Genomic DNA, 24,344 nt, shown 5'->3' with positions numbered 1-24,344 from the left:
AAGCCTAGCCTGTGGACGGTGCGGCAGGTGAGACCGAGGTGATCCAACGCTTGCTCGGGAGAGCGCGCCCGGATCAACCAGTCGTCCAGGTAGGGGTAGACATGAACCCCCCCCTCGCCTGAGGTACGCTGCCACCACCACCATCAGCTTGGTGAAGACCCTCGGGGCAGAGGTCAATCCGCACAGCAGGACCAGAAACAAAGTGCGAGTCGCCAGCCGCAAACCTCAGGTGCTTTCTGTGCTTGGGATGAATCGGCACATGAAAGTAAGCATCCTGTAGGTCCAGAGACACCAACCAATGCTGAAGTTGAAGGGCCTGGAGGACCTGAGAAAGAGTAACCATCTTGAACTTGTCCTTCCTGGGAAGTTTGTTGAACCAACTCAAGTCCATGATGGGTCTCAATCCCCAGTCTTTCTTCGGAATCAAAAAATAAGGGGAATACCATCCCTTGTTCCTCTCCGCTACAGGCACCAGTTCTGTAGCACCTTTCTCCAGCAGGGTTAAGATTTCCTGCGCAAGAAGCGGATACGGAAGCTTCAAAGAGAGTTTCCCAGGTGGATTGGCGTGAGGCCGCTGAAGGAAGGGAAGGCTGTAGCTGTGGGCTCTGGTATCCAGAACCCAAGCATCTGAAGTAATGGCTTGCCATTCTTCGAGATGCTGAGACAGTCTGCCCCAACCGGCGAACCATGGGACATGGCCTCATGACTGTTTGGAAGCTGCTTCGGCAGTGCCTGATGGCAAAGAGGCAGTTGCCTGAGCAGCTTCAGCACCATGATTTCCCCGACCACCACGGGTACTTTTTCGCTGGCCCCTTTGACTGGCAGCCCATCTCGTTCTACCAAAGGAGGAGTAGAACGAAAAGAACCTCCTCTCCACTGCTGTCCCCTAGGACTAAAAGGCAGAGGTTTACACACAGCTGCGCTTAAAGATTTAGCTGCAGCTTTCGAAGTCTGCAACCTCTCAAGGCTCTTGTCAGCCTTGCTGCCAAACAAATGTGCGCCATCAAAGGGCATGTTCAGAAGACGGGCCTGCACATCCGGAGCAAAACCAGACTTCCGCAACCACGCAAATCTGCGTGTAACTGTGCTCGCAGCCATGGATTGGCTAACACTGTCGGCCGTATACAAACCCGACTAAAGGGATTTGCACATGGTATCCTTGCCATCTTGCACGAGAGCAAGGAACCCATCCCTTTCTTCCCCCTCAGGAATATGCTCAGCCACTAAAGAAACACAGTTCCACAGTGTGTGTGAGAACCTTGCCAAGGCACAAGTGGAGTTGGCCGATTTCAATGCCATGCTCCCAGCAGTAAACACTTTCCGAGCCCAAGCGCTTGTCGTCCCTATCAGGAAGGCTGGTAGGGTACGCCCCCTGCCTCAAGGTGGCCGTAGCCGCCTGAACCACCAAACTCTCGGGAGTGGGGTGAAGGATAAATAGCTGGGGTCGCTAACAGAAGGGCGGTACTTCTTTGTCAAAGGTGTATTAACAGCCGGAAGAGATTCCGGGGACTGCCAAGCAGCTGCCACCCTTTTCTGCAAGGTGAGATGAAACGCTAACACTGGGTCAGAGCATGGACCTTGATCTAAGATGTCTGTTAGATCATTGTGTACAAAGTCTTCAGGAGGAATGGACCAGCCCAGATACTCTGAGACCCTAGCCATGGGCCTCCTGTATGAAGACTCCGCATGAGCCCCAGGCTCAGGCTGAGGCCTACCAAATTCCACTTCCGGAGAAGTGTCCAACCCACTGGCTTCATGAAGGGTTTGCCTCACCTCCTCCAATTGACTGTCTCCAGAAAAAAATGGAGCCACACCAAGTTCACCAGGGTCCTCAAAATCAGACCTTTCTTCCCTTCATAAATGTCGTCCAGAGGGAGTTGAAACCCAGGCCTGGGGACAGAAGAGAGCCTGGAGTCCAAAGCTGGCCTCACAGACTTCACAGTAGCCTTCCTAGAAGGATCCATGAGATCCGGGTACTCCACAGGCAAATTGCGGGCAAAAATACACGAAGGCGTCGAGGGCGCCAAAGTCTTCGACGCCGAGAGAGTCGACAACCTCGACGTTGTGAGCGCCGAAGGCTTCGGCGTCGACGGCGCTGTGGGCTGATAAGACAGCAAAGCGTTATCCGAGTCGGACGACACAGCGCCGACCTAGTCGACGCCGGCTTCCAGCCCTTAACAGGTTGCAGCGGTCTCGCTGGAGACGAGGACTGAGACCTGGAGGCACGTCTCTGGCAACTTTCCTGAGCCTTGTCCGAACGGGATCTCTAAGGTTCCCGGTGCGAGTTGCGTCACAGACCCGAGCCCGAAGGCGTGCGAGCTGCGATACTAGACCGTTCCTTGCCGGCTTCGTTAGAAGGCACAACCGGAACCGTTCCCTGCGATTGGAATATCACTAACATCTGCTCCTTAAAAGCAGCCCATTCCTCCGGAGTCAAGGACTTTGTCGGGCATGCCACTTTCCTCGAGGCACCATCCTCAGAGGAGGATGGGGAAGGCAACCGGTGACATCGCTTCCTAGAGTGCCGGGACGAGGAAGAAGAATGGCAGGAACCACTCCGGGACCAAGATCCCCGAGCCACCTCCCGACGCAGAGAGTCGCCCCTCGAGTCGTCGGTGGAAACCCCTTTGGACGATTTAGATTTTCGGGACTTATTCAGCATAGAGCCCCTACTTACCAGGAGCTTCCCCTTACACTCCTGCACGGCCTTGGCAGTCAGCGACTGGCATTTCGAACATTCGGTGTCGTGCGGCTCGCCCAAGCACCACAAACAAATGTGATGCGGGTCAGTGATTGACATTTTCGACTTGCAGTCCCAGCAAGTCTTGAAGCCAGACTGCAGAGTTGGAGGGGTTGAAGAAAAAGACATCTCAAAGATGAACACACAAGGCACACCGACTTTCACGATGCAACACGTTCGCAGAAAAACGGAACTGAGGCTACGGGCACTGTGCGTCCTATTTATAACATCCAGTGATGTCGCCCTCGACGGAGGCCTTCGAGGGACATCGACCCGGCATCATCGACGCAGGACGCCCTCTTCTGAAAAAGTTTCCGAAGTGCGCAGCTGTGGACATTACATGTCAAAGATGTGGAATACGTTGGAGGACACAATCCATTCGAAGTTCGACTTGCTGATGCAATATCACTATCCCTCGATCCCTAGCCTCTGGGGGACGATTTTAATACCAAAAAGGACCACAACCTGGATAGATCCAGCTCCAGACCCCGGCAACTGACCAAAGCTGCTCAGGTGCAACAAGAGGGCCTTAAAGAGATGGGCCTGGCAGATGCTTGGAGGACACAGATTCCAGGATCACAGCAATATTCATACTATTCAACGGTACATGACTCACACTCCCGAATAGACATGTGGCATATATCTGACACACTGGTCAACTACTTGAACAGTGCTGATATACTGTCCAGAATATTTTCAGATCAGTCCCCAGTAACAGCACAGTTAGCATTATGTGAAACACCCAATGTGGGTAGATGTGGAAGCTTAAGCCACTATCACTGTTAGATCCCATGTTCAAGGCAGAAATGACAAAGTGTATTGAAGAGTACTTCAGTCTAAACAGGGGCACAGTGGACATGCAGGCAACCCTCTGGGAAGCCTTTAAGGCATATATACAAGGGGTAGCCCTAGCAACTAAGACTGGGATACTTAAATGCATACAAAGAGATATACAACTGAGCGAGATCCACCTATGCAGGCTAGAGCAGACACAAGAGACAAGCTCTGGTAACCAAATCATAGGGAATGTAAAAGCGGAACTGGATCAATTCCCGATGCATGCGGACATGGAACTGAAATTCCTGGACAGCCCTAATCTGGCAAGGAAATATGGCGAGAGTGAACGGCCTGGCAGGCTGCTCGCCAGGATTATCAGACAGACTTGGGGCAGCCAGCAGGTCCCAACTACATAGAATACATCGGGGACGCTGGTCCACACCACTGTGGGGGTGAGTCAGGAATTTCACACCTTCTATTCAGAGCTATATGCCAACTCCCATACAGTAACCCCATAAGAAATAAATGAATACCTGGAAGGCCTCCCGCGGACGTCGCTCTCCGAAGACACCAAGGCAACCCTGGATAACCCCATTACCCCAGATGAGGTATCTTGTGCCATCGAAGCGCTTCCGGCAGGGAAAGCCCCCGGTTCAGACAGCCTGATGTTGAAATGTTATAAACATTTCAAGTCCCGCCTTATTCTGGAGCTAATGGTGGCATGGTCGGAGGAGTGTTCCCCCCCCCCACCCCTACGCTACGAGAGACAGTGATTACAATCTTGCTTAAGCCCAGCAAACCCCCTGAGCAATGCGGCTCCTACCGGCCTCTCTCTCATTAATTCAGATATTAAAATCTTTGCCAAGGTGTTGGTCCTGCATTTACTTAGCCCCTACATGAAACACATTATCCATCCAGATCAATCAGGATTTGTTCCAGGCCGCTACAAAGCACGAAATCTAAGATGCATCTTCAATATCCTAGCGGAAATAGATCCGGGGGCACAGGCAGTAGCCACGGCCCTCGATATCCAAAAAGCCTTTAACTCTGTGTCTTGGCAGTTTATGTGGGCTGTGCTAGTAAAATACGATTCATTTCGGGGATAAAACTATTGTATGTTCAACCTGTACCCAAAGTAAATGTGAATAATACCTTATCACCCCCGATAAATATATGCAGCTGGGGGGGCGTGGCTACATGGCCATGGAATAGGCAGTGCATCCCGTGAACTCCTGCAGATCGACGGTGCTCCTAATAAAAACAAGCGTTTTGAGACCCGCTGCAGAAATTAAACCTGAAGCTATTGTGTTATGAAGGCTGCGGGCACGCGATGGTGAAACGTCCGATGTGAAACTTGGGTGCAAATGTAAAGAAACGAAAGGTGAAGCCGGCCAAGCCCCGCGTAGAAGACCCAAAATGTCACCCACACGTGAGGGAGACAAAGGATCTGCAAAGCAGTGCCGGGTAAACAAAACTGATGCAGCCCTGCACGACGCAGACCCAACGTGAGGAGTGCGGGTGATGCACGACAGCACTGTTGGAGATACATATATATCGAGCGAACTCGAGGCCAAGCGGGAGCCACGTAAACAACTGAAAGAAGATACAGTGTAGCCAAGGACAGTGAAGCTGGAAAAAGGTACACGCAAGTCGGAGGATAGCCGGGCTGCACACAGCGCAGCCATGTGACAGGGAGACTCGCAAGCCACTGAGGTGCTTCCAAGCAGGAGGACGATGAAGAAGGCGATAGTGATAAACCTCATTCACAACTGGAGCCGGGCAAGGGGACATATGCACCCGGAGTGAGGATGGTAATGGGATGGAGCGGAAAGTCCGGAGGGTGGTGTAGCAGATTTAACAAGCCGCCGGGCAGACAGACCTTTGGAAATCGGAGCGCACCCAAGAGCAAGAAAGGAAAGGTGAATCCACAGACATACGCCGCGGGCCTGACGGACTGGAACAGTACAAAGGCACGGACTGGTAAGCCGCATTACACGCACCAAGGCGGAGGAGGCATAAAGAAAGTAACAGTGGCTGGGGGGGAAGAAGAGGGCACCCCCAGCAAAGAAGGAAGAGCAGGAATCGGCTTGAGGGTCCATAAGTTCTAAAGGATCGGTTTGGGAAGACAGCACGATAACAAGTAGCAGAGGGATTGGAGCGGGACAGTGGCTGGAGGCAGGGAGCGGGGGTAGACAAAAAAGGAAAAAGAAGAGGTTGATAAATGAACCCGAAACGGCCCCTACCACCGCTGCATAGGCTGGGGCCCTGAACTAACAGGGTTAAGGGGTCAGAAATACCCCACCCTGCCAAGCAGGACCCAAGGACAATAACAACAAGGAACAGTAGACAAGAAGGCTGAAGACAGCCCGGGCACTAGGTGGCTACACAAGCCCAGTGTAAATAAAGGGTGATGTGGTAGAAGCCAGGGCAGCTGAAGCTGAATAGTTTACACACATCCCAAGCCAGCACGAGTGGGAGGAAAAGACACCAGTAAAGGAGAAGAAGTACAGCATACATCTGGCCTCAAGCAGAAGAGGCATGAATGTAAAGGTGCATTGAGACAATAGACTGAACAAATACCTGCACACCTCACACTACAAATGGTGTAGGTAGCCACACAAGAGAGGAAATATAGTCGCCCACAGCGGTTTGAGCCCTAAGATGCATAGCTGACAAGTGGTGCAGTAGTTACGGAGGAGACGCCCCAAGAAGGATGGGGGTAGCATCACAAGTGAGGCACGTAATAAGCGGCAAACAGAAACAAAGACTAGATAGGGCGAAGGAAAACAGCAAGAAACAATATGAATGCCAGGAAGGAAGAGATCCTCCAGGCAGAAAGCTGTAGCGATGGCGACCAACGCGAACAGCGGCAAGGTGAAGCAGTCCTCTTTGGACATGTTTGCTAGGCCGACACAAACGACGGAAAGTGCCAAGGCAAAAATAACAGAAACTGACTAAGGGGATACACAAGGGAGGATGGACAAGCAAATACTAGCTGCAATAGCAGACTTGAAAACGTCCCTGGAGTTTAAAATAGACGCAATGCAAACAGACATGAACCTCCTGAGACAGGACGTCAGAAAATTGTCGGAGCGCACCGGGGTGCTGGAGAAAAAGGTGCAGGTCAATACCAGCGTCTGTAAAACTAATTTGTCAGAGGTGGCCACCCTGAAGCAGCAAGTGCAGAACTTGGAAAATAGGGCAGAGGAAGTTGAAGGCTGTGGCAGGCGCAATAACGTGCACATCGGTCTGCCGGAAAGTGAAGAAGGACCAAACCCGACGAATTACATAGAGGACATGCTCCTGCAAAAAATAGGAGCAGGCAAGGAGCAGAAGATCCTGGAACATTTCCGTAAAGGTCAGCCGAGCGTCAGCAACAGTTACTGTGTACCCAGACTACACCTTCTTGGTACAAAGACAAAGAATGAACTACAGGGTGGTGAAACAAAGATTGAGACCAGTTAGCCTTAAGTTTATGCTATTGTATCCAGCAAAGATAATGGTGCTGCATAAAGACCGCGCTATGTTCTTCAAAATCCCAGAGGATGTGAACAGTTGGATGGACTCTCAGAATTTGCCGACTAAGCAGCGTGACCAGAATGGGGAAGAAAGAGATAAGTGAGATGTTGTTGGGGCCTTATTGAGTGATTTGGGGTGGGGGCTGTGACAGAGGCATCAGCAGTTGGGACTTTTTGACAATGATTTGACTGAAAAAGTAGATCTGTATACAGTAGGGTAACGCAGGAGCAAGAGCACTGCAAGGACAGGCAGTGTCGGGAGTACGCCACCCCTCATTAGGTTAGTAAGTAGGGATACTGGTAGCACAGTATCCGCCTGCTGCGCTCCGAGTACTGGCAATGGGCCAAGAAAGGAGGGAGAAGTGGGATAGCCAGTGATTCATTTCTGGATCTGGGCAATTGTTGGGGGAGGGAGGAGGGGAGGTAGTTGGGGAAGTTTTTGAGGGGTTGGCCTACAGACATGCACCACGGAACAAAGGAAGGGCAGCTAGAGCCAGGGAGATGGGGAGGATAACTGGCGATGATGCGAGTAACCTGGAATGTGAGGGGAGTCAACAGCTACATAAAACGAAACAGGGTTATGACCTACTTCTGGAGGCAGAAGATGGACATTGCGTTGTTGCAAGAAACACACCTGACAAAGTAGAAATAAGTATTGGTCATGAGAAAGTGGGGAGGGGTGACCGTGGGGGCACCTTACTCAGCATACCCCAGGGGAGCCTTGACAGGGATGGCACCTCATGTCCCGTTTAAGATTCTGCAGTCCCATACAGATGAGGACGGCAGGTTGGTAATGATACAGGGTGGGTAGAAAACAGGGTACTCTGTATCATTACTGTGTATGCACCGAACCAAGACACCGCAGGATACTTCAGAACTCTGTACATGGGGATTGTCCTGTATATGGATGGGACGGTGGTGTGGGGGGTCTTCAATTGTACCCTAGACCTGACAAAGGACAGGTCGGATGAAAAATTGAGGCACCCAGCCCCAGCAGCTAAAGCCCTGAGCACAATGCTGAAGTCCTTCAGGCTGACTGGCATATGGCGGGCAAGACTCCCACTAGAACGAGAGGAACTCCCATTACATAGCCCCACACAATTTATACACCAGGCTGGACTATGTGTTTACAGGTACAAACTCGTTAAATGAGATAATAAACGTGGGATATAAGGCCATGGTCCTGTCGGACCATGCCCCTCTAGTGGTGACCTGGCAGATCCTACCACCTCAGGCCAGCATACCGACATGGAGACTCGGGGGGGAAGCGCTTAAAGATGTGGGATTTTTGGTAAGGAATGAGGGTGGAAGTGAAGGACTACTTCGAACATAAAATGGGCAGTGTGGAATCAGCAGGAGTGGTGTGGGAGGCGTTTAAAGTGGTGGTAAGAGGTGCGGCCATGGCTAAATAGAAGGGGATGCGGGAGGTCATCACGCGCGAGCAGCAAAGCGCTGAGAAAGAGTTAGAAACAATAATGCAGGAAGGCACAGTATACCTGCCAGGAAGGAAAAGGGGCGGCTCAACTGCAACAGGAATGCAGAAATCACTGGGATAGATTGAGCAATCTTAGCTATAGAAAATATATTGAGCATGCAAAAGGAAATTAACCAGGCAGATTACTTGCCTGGTTATACAGGAGCGACACTTCCAGACAAACGATAAGGGCAGTGCCTGGGAATGATGGGCGGGTGAGGGATACCCTGGTTGGAGTGAACGAAAGCTTTTTTACAAATTTTACAAGCAGTTATATGAAGACTCGGAAGACAGTAGGGAGGCAGAGATACGCGACACACTCACAGATATAATACCCCCCAGATGAAATGAGGGAGAGAGATAGCCTTGAGGTCCCAATAACAACTGAAGAGTTAGAATATGTGATGGAGCAGCTGCCCACCTGTAAGGCTCCGGGGGGCGGACAGACTTACCGGTGAATTTTATAAGATATACAGGGCAGACATACTCCCTCCCCCCCATCCCCTGCTACTTGAGATGCTGAATGAGGCGCTCTCAATAGGCAAACTACCCGAAACACTGCGGGAGGCGATCATCCCGCTTCTTAAACCTAATAAACCAGACACAGAATGTGCCTCCTACAGACCTTGAATCAGGATGGAAAGATCCCAACGGCTGTTCTGCAAATAGGTTAAGACCAGTTATAGACAAACTCATACACCCAGACCAAACTGGAAAGGTCCCACACAGGAACATAACGAATAACATATGGTTGCACCACGTTATTGAATACACCAAGGGAGGGGAACTTGAAGCAGCAATCATTTCACTTGACGCAGTGAAGGCATTTGACTCTGTCAAATGGCCATGGCTAATAGCGGCCCTAGAAGGATATGGGATTGGGCCCACATATCTAAAATGGGTAAGGTTGTTGTATAGCGAGCCTATCACGAGGGTGAAAACAGGCTCCATCATATCTGAGCAATGGCAACTAGAGAAAGGCACCAGACAAGGATGTCCATGGTTTCTGATGCTTTTTATCCTAGCGTTAGAACCCTTAGCAGTGTATTTAAGGGAGATGCACAGGAAAGTAGGGATAAGTACGACAGAGGGTCAACATCGAATATCGTTGTATGCAGACTATATGCTTTTATATTTAAAATACCCAGATGAGAACTTACAGTATATTCTAGAGGTGCTGGAACGGTATGCTGAATTGTCGGGTATAACTATCAATTCACAGAAATCAAGTATATCCCCCTAGGACAGTACGTGGGGCGCCCCATAAACAATTTGCTGGTGTTATCAATAGACTGGGAGATAGATACCTTCCGATAGCTAGGTGTAGATGTATATCATGAACCTGGGGTGGAACATATACAGAACACAGAAGGCTCTGGCCAAAACAGAGAAAAGTATGGCTATTCTGGTCCAAGTTACCGCTGTCTATGATGGGGGATGCAGCACTACTAAAGATGGTGGTGCTGCCGAGACTTTCACATTACTTCGCAAACATCCCAAATATAATACACAAACGGTTTTTTGTCAAAGTACAGAGTATATGCAGGGGCTTCATCTGGCACAATGCAAGAAACAGGGTAGCATTATGGAAGTTACAGAACCCATATGAACAGAGTGGCATTAAACTGCCTAATTTCGAAGCATACTAACCAGCAAGCCAGCTCCAATTTGTGGCAAAATGGTTATCTGATGAGAAGACGCCAGAATCAAGGCTGCTTAGGGACGAATGCTCTCCATACTTTCTGAATGAGATAATATGGCTTCCTAAAAAGAGAGCTAGAGGAGAGAGCTGGCTTTTGATACTAGGTAGAGATATCTGGAGGAAGACATGCCGATTGATAAACAATCCCACTGCATGCTCCCCGCAGATACCACTGGTGGTGCTAGAAGGAATAGCCATACAGACCAGGCTGAATATCAGAAGTGGTGGGAACCGGTTGGGGTGGCTACAGTGGGTGATATATGGGTAGAGGGGACACCAAGGGAATTTTGAAGAGCTGGCGGGGGACACAGGGCTACATATTGGGGGCAGCATATTACGTATTACAGACTCCGTCAAATTATTCAAAGGACGTGGTCCAAGGCCTTATTAGCCCAACAGCCGGATGCGACGATAGAAACATTTTATGATGTGGCAGAAGGGGGGCATGAGGTCTCCCGCATATATGAGTTCTTGATGACAAAAATTGAAAAAGAGATAGCCCAAACAAGACTACAGTGGGAGGAGGAAGTGGGGGCACCTATGTCAGACAGCATGTAGGGAAGAGTGCAAGGGTATCATAAGAAAGTGTCAAGGAATGCACTGCTGCAGCAGATCCAGCTATATGTGGCTCACAGAGCATTCCTAACCCCTGGGAAAATCGCTACGTTCAACCTGGCAGCAGCTCTGTCATGCCCGAAGTGTGCGGAGGTGGAGGCGGGGATGGTACACATGTTTTGGTCCTCTGTAGAGATAAGAAGATTTTGGGAAGAAGTGGCGCAAATCATGACTAGAGTGGAGATCGCCCTTGATGTGGGCACCCTCTTGGGCATGCTTGCTGGGGGAGGAGGGTTCCCTAGGCCTAGCAGAGCTAACCACGTGAGCAAACTAAAGGACCTATCGTATATGCTTGCAAAACGCAGAATAGCGATGAGTATGAAAGCGCAAACGAGTCCGTCGGCTACTGTATTGTTATTGTTATTGTTATTTTGCATTTATATAGCGCCTTATATACCATTGGTATGGTCTGAAGGCGCTGGTAGGTTGAACGCCCTTGGGAACCGAAGTTCAGATCAGTAGAGGGAGTGGAGAGAGTCAAAGGTGCGTGTGGGCATCATGTATGTGTGGAGCTTGTGCGGTATTCGTGTAATAGCTGCTTCTTAGCGGTAGGTGTGGTGGTTGAGGGGTCAGGAGTATGTGTTCGTTCTGGCAGGATTAATCCAGACCGGATGTGGCTGCGTTAGGCCTGAGGAGAACGCCTGGCTGGGGGTGTGTAACCAGCAGTGTTTACATAGAGTGATGTGGAGTATGAGACGGATGTTGGTATGAGAACAGTTATACCGAATGGTGTCATAGTATCTCTGTGTTCTAGTTGAGTGGTGGTGTAAAGGAGAGAGTAAGCATATGGTGGGTTATATGGTCATTCAAGTGTTTTCTAAAATGTTCTAAAGAGGCTATTGGGAACACTTCTAAATTCAACTTTCACAAAGAGGCTATTGGGCACACTTCTATAGTCAGTTTTCACAAAAGGCTATTGGGGACACTTCTAGGTTCAACTTTTCACAGAGGCTATTGGGCACATTTCTAAATTCTACTTTCACAGAGAGGCTATTGGGGACACTTCTAAATTCTACTTTTCACAGAGAGGCTATTGGGAACACTTCTAGGTTCAACTTTTCACAGAGGCTATTGGGCACATTTCTAAATTTAACTTTAACAGAGAGGCTATTGGGCACACTTCTAAATTCAACTTTTCACAGAAGCCAGAGGTAGCCAAGAAGAAACAGAGGAAGGGGTGTTAGAGGCCTGGATAAAAAAGTGGCTGAGCTATCTCTGCAGGACCAAACAAATCCGAGCTGCACCTAGAATTGGAAAGAGGTGTGGGGGGCTGGGAGATCTGGCTCAATGGAGAAAAGTGTGGAAGCAGTGCGGTGTAGGCCGAGGGGTGGGGCGGAAAGGGGTGGGGGAAGAGGGTGAAAAGAAAAACCATATGACTGTACTGCAAAGATGTGTTGACCAAGTCTTGTGAAGTATATTAAAATGTATGGTTGTATGCTGAAAACCAATAAAAATGTTTTAAAAAATATATATATATATATTTTTCAAATTTGGCCGGGCAACTGGCTTTAGCAGCTAGCCGTCTAATCAGGTCTGCTAGATAAAGATTAAATAGAAGGGCAGCCAGTAGACAGCCCCGTGTCTCCCGCTGTTGCCCCTCACCCCCCGCTCAGGCCCGTGTCTCCCTGCTGTTCCCCCCCCCCCGCTCTTGCCCTGTGTCTCTCTCCTGTTACCCCTCACCTCCCACTTATGGGATGTGTTAAGCTGCCCTCATAATCAAGACGAATTTGCACACTGTTTTTTTTCGTGCAATTTGAACAGAATATCAACAAGCCAGCTGGGGAATGCTAGTTTCGTCAAAATTTCCCACAGTTTACCTCGATCGACACTGTCAAATGCATATCTAAAATCTACAAAAGTCACATACACAGCAGGGCCTTTGCTGGTTTTAGCTTTGGTCGTTATTGCATCCAGTACACGGATATTAGGAGTTGTGCTTGTACCACGTCGAAAACCAGTTTGAAAAGGATGCAAAAGACTGTTAGTTTGGGCCTAATCATTAATATGCTCCAATACAATCGCCGCCGTAAACACCTTACTAGTGGAGTCTAAGATCGACAACAGCCGGTAATTCTCAGGCAGGGCTCTGTTTCCCGCTTTATACACCGGTAATAAAATAGCTTTCTTCCATGATTCAGGGATGCAGCGCTCCCTACATACATTGGTGAACAACCTAAACAGCACAGTGCCCCATAGGGGGGGATCATATTTCATTACTATGGTAGCAAGTCCATTAGGACCCAACGCTCGTGATTTATTCAACTTTGCAATTACTTTTTCTATGTTTTTAACAGAGAATTTAAGCAGCCACCCACCGCAATTAATACTAGGACAAGTCTCATCTATTTTCTTACACATCGTTTGAAAAGTTGAAATATATATATATGCAGCGGAACTAGGCAGGGCTGCCTGCTGTCGTCGCTGCTGTTTGCCATGGTAATGGAGCCGTTGGCAGATGCTACCCGTAGTAAACCCCTGCAAAGGGGTATCAGACTCATGGGGGAGCCTGAAATTATCTCACTGTACGCCGATGGAGCATTGTTATTCATACGAGACCCTGCCAGGCACCTGGCACCAATACTGCAACCTGTCCATAGGTTTGGAACTATGTGCAGATTACGAGTCAACTGCACAAAGTCGGAATTATTCCCGTTAACTGATGCAACCAGTCCCCCCGCTGGATTGAATGTGTTTTACTTGATCACCGATAGAAATAAAATACTTGGGAATAATTGTTACATGTCAGAGGGCCTCCCTATATGCTCAAAACTTCGGTGAATACCTACCTCAGTTGCACGCAAAACTACACACCTGGGCAGAACTCCCAATTACCATTGCAGGTCGTGTCTCGCTTCTCAACATGCTAGTGCTTCCTAAGATGCTGTATTACTTCCTCAACATAGTGTTATGGCCGGGTACTGTGTTTTTCGAGACACTAGAAAAGGCAATAAATGGCTTCATGTGGCACGCCGGTGTGGTACGCCTCAAATGGGATGGACTGCCCAGACCTTATGATAGAGGGGGCCTAGCCGCCCCAAACTTCGAGCGGTACTGGGTAGCGGCGCAAGCACACTATGCAGCCTACTGGTTCGACAAGGACACACAGCCCCCCCACTTAAAAATAGAAAGACACGCTGCAGGCACCCGTGATGTGCGCTCGCTAATATTACCACCATACAACAAGGAAAGAACGGATATTGACCCAGTAACTGTAACAGCCCTAGCATGGGATACAATATCAATGATATTAAATAACCCCAGACCGTATAAGGCCTGCCTCCCTGGAATTTGTTCCCATCATTTCCTACTGTAAGCAGGGTTGATGCATGCCAGTGAGCTAGGGATGCGTACGAGGTGATCAAAGATGTGTACAGTATGGATTCTTCATGGAATATCGAGACTCAATCAAGCCCTTGCACAGGCTGTCTGTACAATGGTTACAATACGCCGGGATCCACCGGGAAACTAAAACCACATGGAACACATTCCTGATAAACCACCAGATGAACCACTATTAGACATCATCATGAGGGGTACCTCCACAGGAGGGACGGTGGCCAGATTGTATGATGTATTGCAAAATCGAGGTTGCAAGCCTCTGTTAAGCTTAGAGAGTCCTGGTCAAGGGATTCAGGGGAACACATCACTGACGAGGGATGGGAGTCCATACGCCAACAAACCTGTGAAGTGTCCTTTAATTTGAGATTTCGGCGAATACAATTTAAAGTATTACACTGGTTCCATTACATCCCTGCCGGGCTGCACCGCTTCTCACACACTCATCCCTCCACATGCCCATGGTGTCACATAAGTAAAGCAAATTCTATACATATGCTTTGGAGTTGCCCGAAGTTGGAAGAGTGCTGGGCCAGAGTTTGTGATACTATGTCAGCTATTTTAAACTCTAAGCTAGACCCTACCCCAGCTAATTGTTTGTTTCACCAATTCGAACACTCACGCAACCTTTAGTTTGTTTAAAAGTGTAAGTGACAGAGATAGGAAAGTTTGACACAGAACAGTGGACTCAATTTACAAGGACATTGTGACATACCCATTAGCACTTTAGTTGAGGCAGGGCATCCCCTCATAGATATAGGGAAAGATAGTTTTTCTCTTTTATTAATACATTGAATATAAGTCTATAGCAATCAATGCGCCACCTGTGTGTCAGTCTCCTCCTTTTGCACCCTTACAGTGGACATGTGAATTACTTCAAGGATCAGGTCTCGCACTTCTACTCTAACATTCACATGACCCAGCTATTGAAACTTCAATTTAACAACAAATGCTTCAACTTCGAGATGACGCACAAATCATCAGCAAGCTCACAAATTACTCGACAACAACCCCTCTAGATCTCATTAAATGCCTTACATTTGTAGACTCATGGATGACCACAAACGGACTCAAACTAAACCAAACCAGAACAGAGCTTAAGACCTGTGGTACAACACCACCGAATCTGAGACCAAACCTTTGGCTGGATGAAATGGGAATATGTCCCTTCCCCACGGAGTCAGACACCTCAGAATACTGAATGATACAACCGTATGTTGTAACCCCAGGTTAGAGCTACCACAAGAAGCTGTTTTTTCCACAGGTGTACAGTGTGCTGCATCATGCCCCACCTGACTTTCACATGCAAGACGTTGGCTGTTGTCGCACTCGTACTCTCAAGAATAGACTATGCCAACAGTCTCTCTACCTTGGACTCCCAGAATACCTATTTAACAAACTATAAAGAGTCCCAAAATGCAGCAGCCAAACTGCTCCTTAGACTGAGAAGATACAAACATCATCCCAACCCTCTGTGCACTCTCCCTAGCTTCAGATCAAATGGCTGTACACATCAAAATCTTTGCATAGCCCACCATGCCTTCTATGGCAAGGGCTCTGAATCCGTAGCAAGAAAACTCACCTACAGTCAGCCATTGAGGACTTTGGTCCAGCAGAAAAATGTGCACTTTCCACTAGTCATTGGAACAGGATATTCACTCTTCGCGAGTGAGAAATCGTGTGCTGTGTGTATGTGGAGATTTGAGGGGAAATGTGACTTTTTATGCTTGGCTTGGAACTTGCATCTTTTACCCCTGGTTACCAAACTTCAACCAGAAATAAGACAATCCCGGCCAACAACAGTCTTCTGGCCAAGTCAAGGGCCAGATCAAAACAACTTTTAAGTGCACTGCCACTTCCCAGCTTCAGTGCTAGAAGCTAAAATCCAAGGACCTCACTAAAAGTAACTAAAAGTAACAAGTTGGATCTTTTGTGGCTTCAGTCTGTCCTTCCCCCGATATCACTAGTCACCAAAACTCTGCCTGTGTGGTTTAACCTGACTTGCTAAGTTGTCTGACAACAGGCTCTCTTAGCGGGTTACCATAGGTGCCCTGCTCTAATGGATGTGTGTGAGTATTTATCCAGATTGTACTAGATAACAATGAAAATTGTGTGTCAGAAAAATACTAATTGTGTGCCAGAAAAATACTGCACTTTTTCAAACAGGAACTCGATTTCATTTTCAAGCTGTTGAAGAGCCAAATGAGATCTTTGTTATGATTGCGTTATCAGCCAAGACTATTTATTAAATGTAAATAAGGCCTGCTATATCTGGAAAGAACAGTTTCCATTGTCATCAACCACCACGAGCCTGATGCAACAGAGTGGAAATATTTGTTCTGGGGATTAAGTTTCTTGCACAACTGTGAACGAAGGGTATGACAGTAATTAAACCCTGCTGTGCATGATTGAAACGCTGAAGATGTGGAGGTGGAAATGCAACTACACTCCCTAATCCGAAAATACAGACAATAAGCCTGGGTCTTACGCAACAGCCTGGCAAATGCTTCACAATTCCTAAGCCACATGCCAAGAGGAAGCAGAAGGGAAGCAAAATGGTAGATTCCCAAGAACAAGAAAAGAGAAGTTTTCTTTGGAATAGTAAAGAGTTCTTATTTTCTTCCCCTCTTTTCAGGCACCTGCTGTTGACCAGTGTATCTTCTGTTATCAAGACAGTTACATTTCGTCTCTTTCAGTTGAACATTTCTAAACAGTGAACTACAATTCCCCCACCTCCACTCCCTCCATTTCTCTCAGTTCTGTATTGGGTTGTGGGGGTTTGAGAGCCTGGAGGTGCAGGGGTGATCCCTTTCTAATTATTCTTCGATTTATTTTGTCTTGCCCCAACAGCTCCTAGATCCTAAAGGCCCAGTGGCTCTCTGTGAAAAGAGCATATTTCCATGTAAACCCCTGGCATACATTGGGTTCACCCTTGCATCATCTTTTAATCGAACTACAGAGGTGTGTCGCGAATCCAACCTACAATGTAAGCTGCTACACCTCAATTTAAAGAAGCCCTCTTAAGTCTACAAATACCCAATATCCCACTGTTCTATTTGAATTCAGGGGGCCAGTCAGGCAGTATTTTTATTTTATAAATGAAGAAACATGCTTAATTTCTCGATTTATTTTCCTTACCTGTGCATAATAAGTTAACTTCGCTGAAGGCGTGTCTTGACATGGGACAATGGTTCTGCAATGGGTAGCCTAAAAATAAATAAGTGACATTTCATTCATCATTGGCACCATATAAACAGGCTTCAAAATGCCAAACCACACTTCAAATCTAGTGCAAACAGAGAGGTACAGTGGGAAAAACAGGATGAGATGTTCAATGATTGTCACTACAACTCACACGATTTCGTCATCTATAGCTATGTGTTGGTCCTTGCAGCAGAGGCGCCATAACAACCCAATTAAGCTTGGGGCATAACCAAGACTAAATGTATGAACATGAATATCCCCACCTTGCGGCCTTTCAAGAGCAACTTCAAGAATAGAGTTCACATGCTCTGTGTGAAGAAACGTAATACATCAGGTAAAGTGTAGGTAAACGTAACTGATGAGCTTTATTTTTAACCCCATCATCCCCCCCCCCCAAAATGTTCGAGATAATGTTGGAGTCAATATGTATTGTGACCACTGCTGAAAAACTGCTCCTTCTGTTATCACCCTGAGCATTTGCCATTGAAGCCAAGTCCATTTGTTGCCAGCAGCGAGGCACGAATATGAGATTATTCACATCATAACAGGAGGCCGGCCAAGAACAGGCCCTTTCCCTTTAGGCAGAAGGAAACAGTGGATGACCCAAGTAAACCATCAAGTGGTTGCATTCACTGGACACCTCTGAGCACCGCATGTCCACCCCCCCCCCCACACACAGACAGACAGACAGACAGACAGACACACACACACCACCCCTTATGCAGCAACAGAAAATAAAACGTACTGCCTTTTCTATATTAAACATATTTAGGGTGTTTAGAAGGAACATGTATTTTTTGTATGACTTTGTGAGATGGTAGATTGTGCCCAACAGGCTTAGGACATCGGATTCATATATGCTATTTGCAGGGCTGGAAAAAAAATGTACTCTGGGAACACCCTCCCCCCTTCGTGCAGGGTGGATCCCAAGCCCAGGTCGAGCAGTGCCCTCACTCTTCGGGGGCCCAATCCTGTTGATTTGCAAAAAAGCAAAGACCATTTTGGGAACATAAGAGGGAGCCCATTTTACATGTGAAACATGTCCGCTAGAGCTTCAGCACAGCACCTTTCTGATTAAGGAATGCACATTGCGCTCGCTGCTCTTTTCCTTTGTCTCAATACTGGCCCTAACAGAAACGTTTCTGTAAATGCCAAGAAACACTCTGGCAAAAGCTCAGTTCCATCTGGTTCCGCCGGATTTCCTACCCCGGCTATTTGTTTGGCGAAGGGTAGCATGCTATCGGGGATGTTCAGATCTGGTAAAAAGCCGGCTGATTGCCAGTGTCTGCCTGCACTACTGTTTGACGGGCCTGTCCAAGAAAGATCCATTTTGGTCAAATTTCTTTTGAAAATCTGCCCAGCGAAGTTAGGTCACTGTGCTTCTCTTTAATGACTTGTCAACTTCAGTATTATTCTTTACTCCCTTTTAGTTTGGACTATTAGGTGGCATTTGAGTCACCTATAAGCCGAAACTATTGCATTAGAGTAAAGATGGGGGGAAATGGCATATGAGGCTGGACACACAACTTCTAGATTTAGTTTGGTTATTTGCCCATCCACTGAGTGCCCGTGGCCATGCTAATCCATATGGCCCTTCCCACCCAGTTCCCGCCCTAAACACCACATCACGGGAACTCTTTGGGCTCGCTTTACTCAAGCCTTACCATAAAACGTTGCGCTCAGAGTGCCTGCCGCAGTTTTTTCAAGGCAACCGTTTGCATAAATGACTTAAATGGAGCTGTACACCCACTGTCTTGACCAGGTCTGCCTTTCCGCCACTCGACTTAGAAGCACTATGTGCGTCTTTCACTGAAGTCCTGTTAAAAAAAGCATTGGCAAAGCCAACAGTTTTGGCTTGTGTAAAAACATTAGCCTTTTCCATGCCTATACAAAAGGCCAAACTGTTGGCATTGCCAATGCTTGTTTGAAGGTCTCGTCTAGTGAAAAGTCAATTGCTGTGGGTTTGAAGGGACTGTGCAGTGAGTGAAGTGTACGCCAGAGAGCAGATGTTTAAATCCGACACCCTCCGATTTGGATCAAGCAGTAGCCTACTTTCCCAGCGGTCGCACGCGCTTCAACAAAAGGATGTGACTAACAGTTCCTAAAAGCGAACGCGTGAGAGCGTGGAATGCAAAGCACTCGCGTTTGGGGAAGTGCACGCCCTAAACCTAATCAAAATCGGGTGCATCAGTCCTTCGTCTCCACCGTCACTCACATCTGACATTGTTTAGTAGCTGTCGTGGATTTTCCAGTTGCTCTATCACAAATGCACTGTTTTCAATTAGCTAAAGCTCTGCTCGGGTACTGCAAAGACAAGTCACTTGTGCCAGGCAGGCACACCATTTTAGCGTACGGCCTTCGTAGTGCTACAGAATTAGCATTTACAGTTTGCACAACCGGAACTTCCAGTTGTGTACATTGTAAAGGATGGTCCCGTCCATTGTTGCAACGACATGCCAGAATGTACAGGACATTCTAGCATTGTGATGGGATTTGACAGCTGTTTTTATTAGGAACGAGGAGTGAATGGGTCTTCCTTTTCTTTAAGCCAGTGAAAAGTCATCTTGCATTTTGGACTTTTTGGAGAGTGGTCAGATGGTACTCTCTGGGGTGATAAACATGTGGTAGACTGATGTGAGCAGATCTCTGGGTAATTTGCTCCCTCCCAGTTTCCCCTTTCACCTCTATAGACTCAGGTCGTTTTGCTCCAGGGATGGGCACAATGCAGTCTCCGAATAAAGCTCGGTGCCAGAAGACGTCCATGGTGATAACTTGCACTTTATAAATGATACGCTTACAATAGAAGTTTGGCTGCCCATAATGTGACCGAGACCTGCATACTTGGCCCATGTAGCTTCCATCAGTGAATATCGGAACTGCTTTGTCAGATGATATTCTTCTCCACTGTATTAGTATAGAAACTCATCGTTGTCCTTTATTTTGTCAGTAAGCCTGTTCCTGTATTGGGTGGGGGCTGGGCATGCTCACACTGAGACCCAGCCCCATCTCACCTAAAATTCTCCAGAAACAAGAAGCAAAGGAACCCCTGTACCCCATTTCAGTGACTGACGTTGCAGTCATTTTACGCTCGCATCCAAAAACATAACCTGTCCCAATGATTATCTATGGTTCATGGTTAGAGATTTTAATGTTAGGGTGTGTGTTGTTAACAGTGATGTGAGCCCCAAGCCATGTGTATGTTATGTATTTATAGATTCACACATACAACCCTTTTATCACAAACTTATTTATCAAATATAGAGATCTCCATACTCCTGAAATGCTCTTGTGATTTAATGCAAAGCAGACAGGAACACTCATTGGTGCTATTTGTGCCCTTTCCCACTCAGAGAGGTATGCTGAAAGAGTACAAAAGGGGTGTACCAGACTGTCCATCTTGGAATGATAACCTATCAGAAAATATTTCATATGTTTCGTCTAGTATAGCCCCTTGCTAAATACAAGTGAGGTGGTACGTATAGAACGCCTGCAACACAAGGCCAGTGGTCAGTGGGCCCTCAGACCCCAGCAGGCTGGTTACACTGCAGTGTGCCAGTACAGATAGTTTGAAACTGCAAGTCCTTCCCTAAGAGCAAGTGAAGAAGAACCATTTACTTGGGCAGCAACAGTTGTGTTTTCACATTAGATTTCTCCTGTAAAGTAATTGAATTACAATGTAATGAAATCAGCTTCATTTGTACATGATATGATTTGGTATTTGTATCGTGCCTCTACACAAGTGTTTCTAGTCGCACAAGACAAGGGAAGGGACATGACATGAAGAATGACAAGACAATTTTACTACGCCTTGTGACATTCAGATTGTGCAGGGGAGAGAGTGCAGGGCGGAGTGCAGGGGAATGGGAGTAGTGCAATCAGGGCAGAAGGGCTCTGAATAAGTGCAGGGATAGCAAAGGACTGCATGGGTGCAGTCCCAGACTGGAAGTGCTGGGTAGGCCAGGAGGCAGTGCAGGGTGACTGGTCGGGTGGTGGTACGGGGGGTTTTAATTTCTGTGCCAATTCCCTGCAACCTTAGAGACCCCCAGCTATTTTCGTGGACTTGGGACTTTTTAATTTTAACTCCTTAGTGAGTGGGACCTTTTTCTCCCTCACTCATGTGTTTTTACCCGATTCGGATTTTCTGTTTACACTGTTATCGGTGTCTGACAAACTCCATAGGCATCTGCATTTTGTATAGTGACGCACAGCACCTTCAAGTGCAGTGTCACTGAGAAATCCTTTAGATATTTTCTTAAGGTTTAATTACATTTTCTTGGTTGAACTACAGTTCCCAAGGATAGTAAAGTGAAATTGACTTTACTTACCTTTTCTCTTTGTAGGTCCAGCACACACCATCTTATGTTGAGTGCTCAGGTTTTACTTAGTAGCCCCTTATCCTACTTTCTCATGTAACATTTTTATGTTAGCCTCACTACTTTAAATGGCTTGTGGCAGTGGTTTAATGTTTCCTACCATTGTGCTTTTCTACTGCAGGTTGAACCCTCAAGCTGCAGTACATCACCCATGGGTGACCATTTTGTCAAAATGACCCCAGTCTTTTTTCGCCGTTTTCTGTTGGTGGGGTCTTTTTTGGCTTTTACTCTGTGCGTTGAGGTTTGAGCCCTTTATTTGTCTTGCCTTTGGCAGGCTTCAGCCCTGACGCCCGCCCCTGGTTCTAGTGTGTCTGGAAGGATAGGATGTGAGGGAGGTTCCCAAAACTCCCCTGTCCTTTGTCTCTAGGAATGCCTGAATGAAACTAGTCCCGATTGGCTGGCTGTCCTTTTAGGACAGCCACCCTGCTGTGCGATTGGCAGCCTATGAATGAATGGGAGAACCCTGCTTAAAAGGCAAGGACTTTGGGACTAGAGACAGAGTCGACCACTGGAAGAACATCCGAAGAAGAAAACGTGAACGAAGCTTGCTGCAACCTCCTGGACCTTCAATTGCCCAGTGAATCCCTGCTGCTGTGCTGACTTCTTGTTTCACCTTGACAGAGAAGCTCCTCAGGAACGACTTCTCCCCTTTGGGTTATTGGGACCAACTAACCCGAGATTAACTCCACTTGGCTCCCCTCGCGATTGCTGTGCCTCACCTTTGCTGCAGAAGCCCAATACCCGGGGTCAAGGGACCATATTCGAGTGCAACATCTGCTGCAGAACGAATCTGGCTAAAAGATCCAGGAGCCTCCTAAGGACCCTCCAGAAGCAGGACATCCCAATCCTCTGATGAGGGGAATCCCGATCCAGATTACCCTCACCAGAGTTCAGGACCGAGGGAGCACAGAGTCCAACCAGTGTCCAACGATCTGCATTGGTGCTGTTTGCTAAGCTGCCGACGAGTTTACCCGAGTACTGCCGCAGGAACCCACCAAGAGTCCTCCCTCTTGTCCCTCAGGAACCAGGGCCTGCTTGGCTGTAGCAAGACAGAATCCAGCTGGACCACCTTTTCTTCTAACCAGAGGTAGTGTTTGGGCTTGGGGGTACTTACCTTCTTGTCTTGAGTTGTGTCGTCTCACTTGAGACTTACATCTACTTTCTTTCTGAGTTGATTTCAACTCCCTTCTCACAGGCGTGAACAGCTTCTGGCCCTACAAGTGATTTTTCGGAACTCTCTAACTTTGTGCAAGATTTTTATCCAAGAAGTGTATCAGATCCATAGACTGTATCCAAATTACTTTCGCTGTCCTGGCTCCCAAAGGCACTCTTTTTAATCCATTGACTTTGACATTGCTTGCCACTCATAGGTTGTGGCTTGTTAAACACTGACTGCTGGGAAAGGCTCATCTAGACTTCATTGGAGGATTCAATTAACCTCAAATATTCGGAGAATGTGTTCTAACCTTTTTGCTTCCCTTAACCTTTCTTTTCTGCAACTCTGAATCTGCAGAGTATGCTAGTGTAATATATAAATGCAAATCTTGTGATTGAAGTCACCTACGGGTGTAGGAGCAGTGGATGAAGCATATCCAAAGATTATTCACTGGCTTGTTTGATTTTGAAAATTAATTTCCACGTTTATTCGTATTGTTACCAGCTTTACCTTTTTAAAGTATGCTTATTTAAAAAGGACGTTAAATTAATAACTATTTATAACTGAAACCTAGAATATAAGTGTTACTTGGCTACTTGTATTTACGGATTTCAATTGTACAGATCTACAGCTCACATTTACCCCTCTTGAGATAGGCCTGGCTGCTCAGTTATACTACCAACTTGTGTAGTACAGACCTATACCAAAAGGTAGGTTACCCAATACCAAGCAGATAAGATACGTCTTGTGTAGTCTCACACAGTGTGACTGCACCAACCCCTTATCCAACATTAGATTAGCGAGGGAGAGAGGAGGATGAGGAGAAAAGAAAGGTCTTGAGCAGCTCTTGGAACTTCAGGTATTTCGGCTCAAGTCTGAGGGACAGGGAGGCCATTCGGGAGGGAGGCACCTGCAGAGGAGAGAGAGATCTACCCCCACTGTCTGCTTGGGAAGCATCTGACCCGCAGAGAGTTGGAGGTAGTTGAGCGGAGGGCTCTAGAAGGAAGGTATTCAGGAAGAGAAAATTGGATATAGTGAGGACCACAGCCCCAGTCGGCCTTGTGGATTATGCAGAGGGTCTTGGACTTGTTCCTCATGGCCACCAGGAGCCAGTGGAGAGATTTCAGAGCTGGAGATATGCAGTCCCTGGGCTTGAGGCCAAGTATAAGTCTTCCAGTTCTGTTCTGAATTAGTTGGAGAGCGAAGAGTAGAGTTAGGAAGATTTACAAATAGGCTGTTGCAACAGTCCAGCCTGGAGAGAACCAGAGCTATGGAGACAGTGAGTTTCTTGGGGAAGGTGTGGAAAGGTAGAATACCTCTGAAGAAGTGCAGCTGGAAGTGGGCCTTCATGGCAAGGTCTGTGATGTGAGGAGAGAAGGAGAGAGCGGAGTCGAAGATGACACCAATGTTTTTTGCCGCACTGGAGAGTGAAGGGAGGGGGCCCAGTGG

The 24,344-nt window shown here is 47.5% G+C and overlaps 1 protein-coding gene across 1 annotated transcript in view; it reads right to left on the bottom strand.

Moving 5' to 3' along the window:
- LTA4H (leukotriene A4 hydrolase) overlaps window positions 1-24,344 on the bottom strand; it is a 590,002-nt gene that overhangs the window by 387,359 nt on the left and 178,299 nt on the right. The window contains exon 4 of the mRNA XM_069629348.1: window positions 17,301-17,369. Coding sequence (XP_069485449.1) covers window positions 17,301-17,369 — 69 coding nt within the window. The remainder of the gene's footprint in view (window positions 1-17,300; window positions 17,370-24,344) is intronic.

This window comes from Ambystoma mexicanum, chromosome 12, assembly GCF_040938575.1.
Source record: "Ambystoma mexicanum isolate Mex_15411 chromosome 12, UKY_AmexF1_1, whole genome shotgun sequence".
Taxonomy (NCBI): Eukaryota; Metazoa; Chordata; class Amphibia; order Caudata; family Ambystomatidae; genus Ambystoma; species Ambystoma mexicanum.
The sequence above is the reverse complement of the archived record's forward strand: the minus strand, read 5'-3'. Positions and strand labels throughout refer to the sequence as shown.